This window comes from Adiantum capillus-veneris, chromosome 15, assembly GCF_014529385.1.
Source record: "Adiantum capillus-veneris isolate H3 chromosome 15, ASM1452938v2, whole genome shotgun sequence".
Taxonomy (NCBI): domain Eukaryota; kingdom Viridiplantae; phylum Streptophyta; class Polypodiopsida; order Polypodiales; family Pteridaceae; genus Adiantum; species Adiantum capillus-veneris.
The window spans coordinates 120661799-120670727 of NC_140945.1; the positions used below are offsets into that span (position 1 = coordinate 120661799).

General features: G+C 41.1%; 2 protein-coding genes across 2 annotated transcripts; one reads left to right on the forward strand and one right to left on the reverse strand.

Moving 5' to 3' along the window:
• Nucleotides 1-948: 948 nt before the first annotated feature.
• On the forward strand, nt 949-3442 carry LOC147441396 (uncharacterized). The gene is made up of 3 exons (XM_086483045.1): nt 949-1157; nt 1354-1559; nt 1893-3442. The coding sequence occupies exons 2-3, from the start codon at nt 1376-1378 to the stop codon at nt 3185-3187; spliced, it is 1479 nt and encodes a 492-aa protein (XP_086339171.1). The 5' UTR covers nt 949-1157; nt 1354-1375; the 3' UTR covers nt 3188-3442.
• Nucleotides 3443-5286: 1844 nt separating this feature from the next.
• On the reverse strand, nt 5287-6111 carry LOC147441397 (uncharacterized). The gene has a single exon (XM_086483429.1). The coding sequence runs from the start codon at nt 6109-6111 to the stop codon at nt 5287-5289; it is 825 nt and encodes a 274-aa protein (XP_086339555.1).
• Nucleotides 6112-8929: the final 2818 nt, after the last annotated feature.

The following is an 8929-nucleotide window of genomic DNA, read 5'->3' on the forward strand; positions in this document are numbered from 1 at the left end:
GCAAGGGAAAGAGCCTAGAGGTTCTTCCGAGATTCAGGAAACAGTATCTCAGAATCAAGGACGATGAACGACGTCGATGCGATGCGTAAATCATACGGCGTCGATGCGTCACGGAGACACTCACTCTCTTCCGCTCTCTCCCCGAGTGGGAGACTGGGAGTCTCTTTCTCTCTCTTCCTTCTCTCTTCTCTCACTATCAATGTCTGCTTGTTGGCAGGCGAATCTATCACGTTTGCTGGACGTATGGTGGGAAGGAGGAGAGAGACGACCAAAAAGGGCAGGTTGGCTCTTCAGGAGCCGAAGCGCACATACAGACAATTTGGATCCCGTTAAAAAAATTTCCTACAGTTCTTTGAATTTCCAGAAACACACGTAGTCATGGCGCCGGGTTTAGGAGAGGTGGGCGGTCCCAGACGACTCCCAGTTTCCACACAGAGAGAGAGAGAGACTCAGAGAGAGAGACAGAGAGAGAGAGAGAGAGAGAGAGAGAGAGAGGTTTTGTAAAAGATGGTGCTGTGATCACTTGAAATAGTAAATCTTAATGCCGGCTAAATTCTAATGCATGTATTCTCTACAAGGAATACTGTATTACCGTACATGTATACGTCCTTACATTACTAGTAGTAATAAAAAAATTGTATAATCTGACTAAAATTATTCGAGGTTGTAGTCTTCACAGTTCTTCGGAAGAATGAAAATTTATTATTCTCTTAATTATCTTATCTTAATAATAATAAAAAATTTATAATCTCACTAAAAGTTGTATTATTCTTTGGAAGAATAATATCCATCCATACGAATATCATACATGTAATTTTAATTTAACTGCAAGCCCTAATTTTGCTGTATGAGGTTGCTTCTCCACACCTTCCTCTCCTTCTTCTTCAACCCTCCCTCTTTTATATAATGCTCCTCTAATCACCTTATTAGGGTTGCGCTAATCAACAACAGCTTCCCCCCCCCCTCCCCCCCCCCCGGCCTTCCCTCAAACTCTTACTCATTATGCAGTGTCATGTCCGCGCACACACATACCCAGGAAGATCAGCAAGCTCACCGTAAGCCCTCTCTTGCACGAATCTAGGATTTCCTGTTGTTATCCCGCATTATACTATTGATCACAACTCATGATCGGTGGCCTAAACGGCTCGACAAACTAGGTATTTTTGCTTGCAAATTTGTGCTCCTGTGTTTTGCTTGTGTCACGTATATCTGTTGCTGCTGTGCGTAATCATTTATATTTTGTAGAACTAGCAAGCTTGAGCATTTTCTAGTATTGCTATCAGTTTGGCTAGCTAATGCACCTGTCAGCTGAGCTGATCAAGTGTTTGCCTCACCATATATTTTGAGTTGCAGATCATAATAAGTGGGGGTAAATATGAGTTGCAATGGATGTAGAGTGCTGAGGAAAGGGTGCAGTGAGACATGCGTGCTGCGGCATTCTCTACGATGTATCGATTCACCCGAGGCACAAGCACATGCAACCCTGTTTGTAACAAAGTTCTTCGGGAGAGCGGGCCTTACTGGCTTCATCAACGGAGTTCCAGAAAACCAAAGGCCAGGTAACATTAATGATCATCTGCTGGTCCATACATACAACACTAATTCACGAGGATATGAGATACAAATGATGTCAATCCTGTGGATTATAATAAGTAGGAACCCACTCGAGCCTACTGAAGGCTGCATGAAAAGTAGCTTTGGCTAGCTTTGTTGCTGGCCTCTTGATTTTTAGACCCTAGGTGGTGAAGCTGGAACCTACAGCAAAGAGTTTTGACCGCTTTCTGCTAAAATTTTTGCGCTGCCGATGTTTAATGTAAAAAGAATTGGCTTAAAACTGCATGCTGCTAGCTAAGGTTTGCTAATATTGCTGATTATGTGTGTTAACATCACAGCTTTGTTTCAATCTCTTCTGTACGAGGCGTGCGGAAGAACGGTGAACCCTGTGTACGGGGCGGTGGGCTTGCTCTTTGCGGGCAAATGGGCAGTATGCCAAGCTGCTGTGGATTCAGTGCTGAAAGGCGGGTCACCCAAACCTAGTGGCATGTATACAGATCTCCAATCGATCACAGCATCAGAACCCTGCAACTTCGTACCAGCCATTGATTGCAGTGCCGGGTCTATCTCGACCGTCGAGCAGCCGCATCCGTCAATTTCCGGCATAATAATCAAGCCTAACATTAATCCTGGTTTCTGTATGCAGCCTCAGCCCTTCCCTACCACCGACCAGTCCTCTGTCGACACCTCTGCTTGCAGCTTGAAAACTAAATCTACCAATTGTCATGGTGGGGATACAACAACGTCGTCGGTCCTGCCCCATATCCTTAGCAAGAGGATACGGCAATGGAAACCGGAGTATTTGAAGGAGGAAGACTCCATATTTAAAAGACCAAGATCTAGCTTAATGTCTTTTTGTGCAGCACCAGTGGACAATAGCCATGATGGTTCACAAATGACAGAGCCAACTCAGCGGCCTTCGATCACGTCATGTATCGCAGCTTACAAGAATTCATATTCAAGGGATTGCTCACAAGATAGATGTGTATCTCAGCTTAATATTGTCGAGCATCTGAAGCAGCCAGATAAGGTTGGGGTTCGCGGACCTGCAGCTGAGTATGTACCCCTGCACAGCCGTGTGGTCGCACCAGTGGCAAGGAGAGTCCATTATATTCCTCCTCACTTGAAGCAGTTGATAGAGGATAATTATAAGGACGGCCGCAATATGAGTGTTCCAAGCAGGCTATCACGTGAAGAGGGTGATTATCAACCAGATATTGACATGCTGAGCAAGGGAGATCCGGAACCACTGCCGCAGCAGACGACGATCTCCTCGGATCGAGTTAATGGTGATGAGTCCGACCAGTTATATGGCATGCGCAAGCTGGACCTCACTTTGAAAGCTCAACCATCAGTCACGCTTGGTTATCATGTTCACAATATTGAGCCAAGCTTGCAGCATGAAAGGGCTTTCATTAATCTTGACCACCGCCAATATATTGGCGAGGGTGAAGAGCCTCATGAGATTTTGAGAGTGTCCAGCCCTTCTGTGAACTCAGAGGGGTCTGTGAGTACGAGTCGCCCTCATGTGGGAGGAGGCAGCTTGAAAATGATGAGATCAAGCAGCTGCTTTAGTACTGCAATGGAGACTCCCAAAGATGATGGTGTGAAGCTACTTAATCTTCTACTTTGATCGTAAGGTAATTACGGTCAATGAGGGCATAATGTTTTCTTAACACCAAAGAAATTCTTTGTGAAGCACAGATTGATTCATGGAAACTAACCATAGAATAGCTCGCCTTCTCTCTTGCTTCTTCCAGCTACGTCATAGAAACTTGCATGGTCGACATATAATTGAGCCATACATTTTGTCAATAAATTAAGGCTTTCTGATCAATAGCTTTACTGTAAACATTTCGTTTGCATCAACTAATCATTTTCAAATTTAGCTCTTCTCTTTTTGCTTTGTCTCTCTGTTCTTATGATTGTTCTGATGGGATTCATTAGTTTCTCTGGTTTGTCCATGTACCAGTCAGTTTGGCCAATAATCTCTTTGCCATGCCTAGCCACGTTTTAATGGCAAGGCTATGGTTATGCCGACTAAGGGAATTTATATTAAAAATTTAAGTTTCTTAACGTTTGAGTGGTCACACGCTTAGTACACGGAGAGCTCCCAATTGGAGGTTGCAAGGTGGCGACTAGTCGATGGCCCGGTAAAATCTGACGAGAACTGTCAGGACTTGCGCATACACTACAAGTTTTAGACATTTTTACACCTATGAAAATTGAGTGTGAATATCACTTTTCTCACTCTAGAGTGTGAATAACATGTTTTAGACTCAAAAAACTGCCATTCGAATGTAAATATTGTAGTTTTTACACATGAAAGTTTTCTATATCTCTTGTTTTACACTGAAAAAATTACATATGCTTTTTTATAGCAATGAAAAAAGAATTTCTATGTAAATTTTGTAACTTTCTTACGTGCAAATATTTACACGTTAAGCAAGTCCATGTGTTTTTTTTTGCAATGAGTATATTTTCTTACCTTCCAGTAGCATTTCAAGGATAATTTTTTAATACAAATATAAACAATGTGAATTTTTTTCACACATTCATAACCTTCATATATTTTCATCAAATATTTTCATATGCAAAAATTTGTCACTCTTATGTGAGTCCCACTTAAATAATTATAAGCAACTATCTTTTACAATAGCTATTTTTCTCACCATCTATCTTTTTTACTGAGGATTGTGTGTAAATACAACCTACAAACATACCAGCACCCATATAACTGGAGGTCAAGAGCATGATTTTTTTCTCCTTCCAAGGTGGATGTTTAAGGTGGCTACTGGTGCTTCCACTGTGGTTTCTCCGTGGAATGATGCCTCTCGATCTTTATACCAATGGCTGTGCATATGTGCTTCTCATGCTATGCTCCACCACCATCTAGTAGCTTTGGGAAGGGCTTGACACATGCACAGATCTCTCGACACCATGTCAAAAGGGCTTCTACCTCAAAGTGTGAATAGAGCGTATTTCGACATGATTTAAGTCGTCTTCACATTGGTTGATGATGTGGTAGAGAGCTTCAACATGACCTCCTGTGGCCACCATAGGGTGCGACGTTGTTGGGGTGGTTGTCCACCATACGTGTGGGCAATGTAGAGAGATAATAATGTTTAGGACTTAAATTAAACACCAAATTCAAGTCTTGCACGTCTATTTTTCATGGCTTGTATTTTTTAATACTAAATAATTACCACAAGAAATAATGACATATATATCTCTTCTTTGTCCACTTTTCATAGCTTCAAATCTTTTCTAATTTTAGGTGAGCACAGATCTCTCCCTCTGTTTGTCTCTCCAATTACGAGAGAGAGAGAGAGAGAGAGAGAGAGAGAGAGAGAGAGAGAGAGAGAGAGAGAGAGAGAGAGAGAAATGAAATGTTATATTAACGTCTTCAAAAGGCCATAATGACCTTTGAGACCGGAGAGAGAGAGAGAGAGAGAGAGAGAGAGAGAGAGAGAGAGAGGAAATGGTGCTATATTAGAATCAAAAGGCTCATGTGACACCAAAGCAATAAGTATGGCTACTCAATTTTATGCTTCAAGAAATGGCTCCCCATTATGACCATAACACATGAAATACAAGTCAGGAAAAACGTGGGCCACTTTCACCAAAATGAGTATCCACTTGCTATCTACAAAATCACCCAATGAACTGAGGTTTCTAAAGTGACAAATTCTTTAAAGGTTGAAAAAGTGAGCACTCCAATGAGTGCCCCTATCAAGAATTTCTTATTCCTCTCTTAAAACAAGTAGGCATGACATTTGCATCATTGGCATTTTGAATTGGAGACCATCCATGAAGCACCTCCAAACATGTTTCCAAATCCTGCCACTTGTTTTCTCCTTGACCATTCCAATATTCCGTGGTTGGATCTCTCCTCAAAAACCCTAGCTCGACTGCTTTTTGTTCTATATTTATATTGAACACGACAGCAACCTTGAAAGATGGAGTAGACATGAAGGAGCTGCTTACAACCAATACTACATCTCCTATTTCCACCCATGGCCGTGCACATCCAACCTTGCCAGGTTGTAGCAACCAAGTTCGAAAAATGGTGTCACTCATTTCATATATCACCTTGTTCTGGGTATTGCTCAAGGGTAGAAAGAAGCACTTGTGTAGTATGGCATATGTTGGTAAAAGACACTTCTTTTTGCGAGAAAAATCCACATCACTGATCACTCTCATCCCAGTGACCTTATCAAGTTGAAGAGCATCTATTCCATTGCCTCCATTTATAAACTCCCCAATCAAGAACAACTCAATGCCTCTGTTATGCTCATGTGACAAGAAACCCGTGATCTTGCATACACCCCTTGCTTTATTTTGATGTCCTAAATTAGTATTTCTGCCTAAAGTGATCACCACATTGTCTTTTGCTTCATATCGCTCGCCGCATATGTATACTTTTGAGTAGGAAAATCCCTCTAGATGAATATATTGTCTGCCCCAATAACTCTTCAAAGAAATGATCTCCCAACCTTCAAGATCCCTTTTTGTTGCTTTCAAACCATGTAGAGCGATTCCCTTTCTCTGAATCATGCTCAAGCAATGACATGAGCCAAGCCTTTGAGCATTCTTGTACAACTGTGTTGCTTGACCTTCAGAGGATGCAATTGCTAAGCACAACAGATGCCATCTTTCACAAGTTTCTAGTTCCATGCTAGCCTTTGAAAAAACTTGCAGCAATAAAAGAGTCTCATGTATGCATGAGAGTATCCTCTCTGAAGGTGACAATCCATCCTTCTCAATCTCCAACTGTTGCAAGGTTCGTGATAAAAGCGCTCAAGTGTGATATTGAGTGTACATTAACTCATTGAACCTGTTATTGGTTGGAATCTCTACAATTCCCAACACGTTTCTCTCAAACTGGTAGCACGAAAGTCCATCATGGCTACTATGGCGTATTATGTCATCAAACAACTCTCCAGAACCTATATACAAAGATTGACATTATTTTAGGTCTCCATGTTATATAAGGAGTGCTTATTATATTTGTGGTGAATAGAAACATACACACCTGCCACGTGCTCTAGAGGAGAAACAATCTCTCCTACCTCTTCATCCATAATAATTCTCCATGCTGAAAGTAGTTTTCGGGTAGCATTGATGGTATCCAAAGTCCAACCATGAGTAAGTGTGTACTTGTAGAAGATATGAGCTACGTCAACCAAAATCATTCCCACATCTCTCAATGTCTGGAACATTATTTAAAATGTGTGGTAAAAAACACCATTGAATAAACTTTTGATGCTCTTCTGCAATAAAATTTCCGTGGTGTCTAGTAGCATGCAACGGCCATCGTCCACTTCTGCGGAGTGTTCGGGGAATTGCAGCAGTAACTTCATATATTGCATTAGTGATGGGTGTTTTCATGCCATTGCTAGCCTTTAAAAATAGCTGTTTAGTATACTTCTTGAAAATGTTCAGTGCAAGAATGTGCATCACATCATACACAAGATCCAAACTAATATCAAAGCCATAGAGATGGTACAACCTCCAGAGTGGTGATTCTCCTGTTAGCCCTGCATTGGATAGAGTAGCGTTATACTCCTCCTTTGTTTGTTTTTGTCTTGAAAGTCTTATAGCTTCAAACATCTCTATTGCAGTCCTCTTTTCTGGTGGGTAGCAAGCAATATATTTATTCTTTGTGTATACGTACTTTGGAATGCATACCCCTTGAGTGATTTGCTTCATGGGAGGCTTATCCCATCTACACCCGTTCTTGCCCCCATCCTTCAAACATCCTAGTTTACATTGGGCTGGGTGATCGCCTGTCCATGACATGAGAATTTCCCTTAGAATGCAAGAACGATATGCTATGTCCAAAGAGTTGTCAAATATGGCCGTTGGTGGATAGTTAAAATTGATGGAGAAACCATGAACAGAAGCCGACTCAAGTTCATATATTAAAGGCTCTAAAAGGTATGGAAGAATATTGCCATGTTTCTTTTCTAGCTTCAATAAGCTGACTGGAAAAAATAGAACTGGCAAAGGTCCAATAATTGAGTTTTTGCCACTGTTGAGGACCACCACTTCAACAACCCCACTATCTTTCGGCTTGGTTGAAGCCATTTGAAAGCCACCCCAATGGCACATTAGTGCAAAATTTCGAGGATCCCCCTAAAAAAACATGAAAGTTATGGGCATGATAAACATTGCTAAGATGAAGCCTATTCAAATTGATTGCAATATTGTCTCACCTTGACCATTCTTCTTGGCACTTTGATATTTGTTGCACAATGTGAGCATAAGAACTCATATTACTTGGTAATCTCATTCCAATTGTTGTTTAGCTCCGGACTACGCAAGGCGGTTGGAAAAGTACGATAATACATGGCACAAAAACTATTGGGGCACTTAACTGGAATCTCCCACTCTTTCTGTGGGTTCCAAAAGTCTTTGCACATTCTTATTTTTTCCCCATCCCAGTAATCGTTGATAACATTGGTAGAGGTTTGAACTGTCCGCTTGCCAATTACTTCTTGCCCGCCACATTGTAAGAAAATCATGACAAAACTCCTCGCACTAACATAGAAGACGCAATTGCTCGATAAACGAGATGTACTCAAATCGCACCATGTTTTTTCTCTCCTTGCCACAGACATCACAACGTCCACAGCATGTCTCACAATTTCTCTTGTGCTTATTCCTTGAAGGGGACGGAGAACATGTACATGGTAAAACATTCCCCACGTATATATCCTCTGCATCTGGGGGGAAAAGAGTGGGCTTGTGTTGTTTTTCATCCTTGCCTATACAAAGTCGCCACTGTGTAGTATTTAAAAGCCCCTTCTCTTTATATCGAGCAAACACCTGTGTAATAGTTTGTGGTAAGGTGATGTCTATATACTCCTGGAAAGTCTTTATCCATGACAATTTCTAATAGTGACCTATTCTGCCTTTTTTTCATAGACCGTTTTCCCTTTCCCTTTCTATTTGGGGGGAATATCATTCTCAATATTACATCTTGTGCAAGCAAAGGTGAATGAAGACTATCCATATTGGATTGTAGGCTCAACACCCAACTCTCAAGCTCACCCCGCAAAAGGGAACCTCTCTCTGAGGATGAACATGCCAATACTTGATTGCTATCCTCAACACATGGCTCCATTAGTCCTACATCACATAAACATACACAATTTGCTCACTTTGCTTGGTAGGTTGAATAAAAAAATGGAAACAAAATGTATTCAACCACTCTTCAAATATACAAATTGAAATTCAATAGAAAAAGGTTGTGTCCATCAATCACAATTCAAAGATACATACTCACATACAAAATGAATGAGCAAAAAACAATCATATTTGTCTTATAAAGTCAATGAAGTTGATGTCTCATGCCATCTAAACCTCTAAC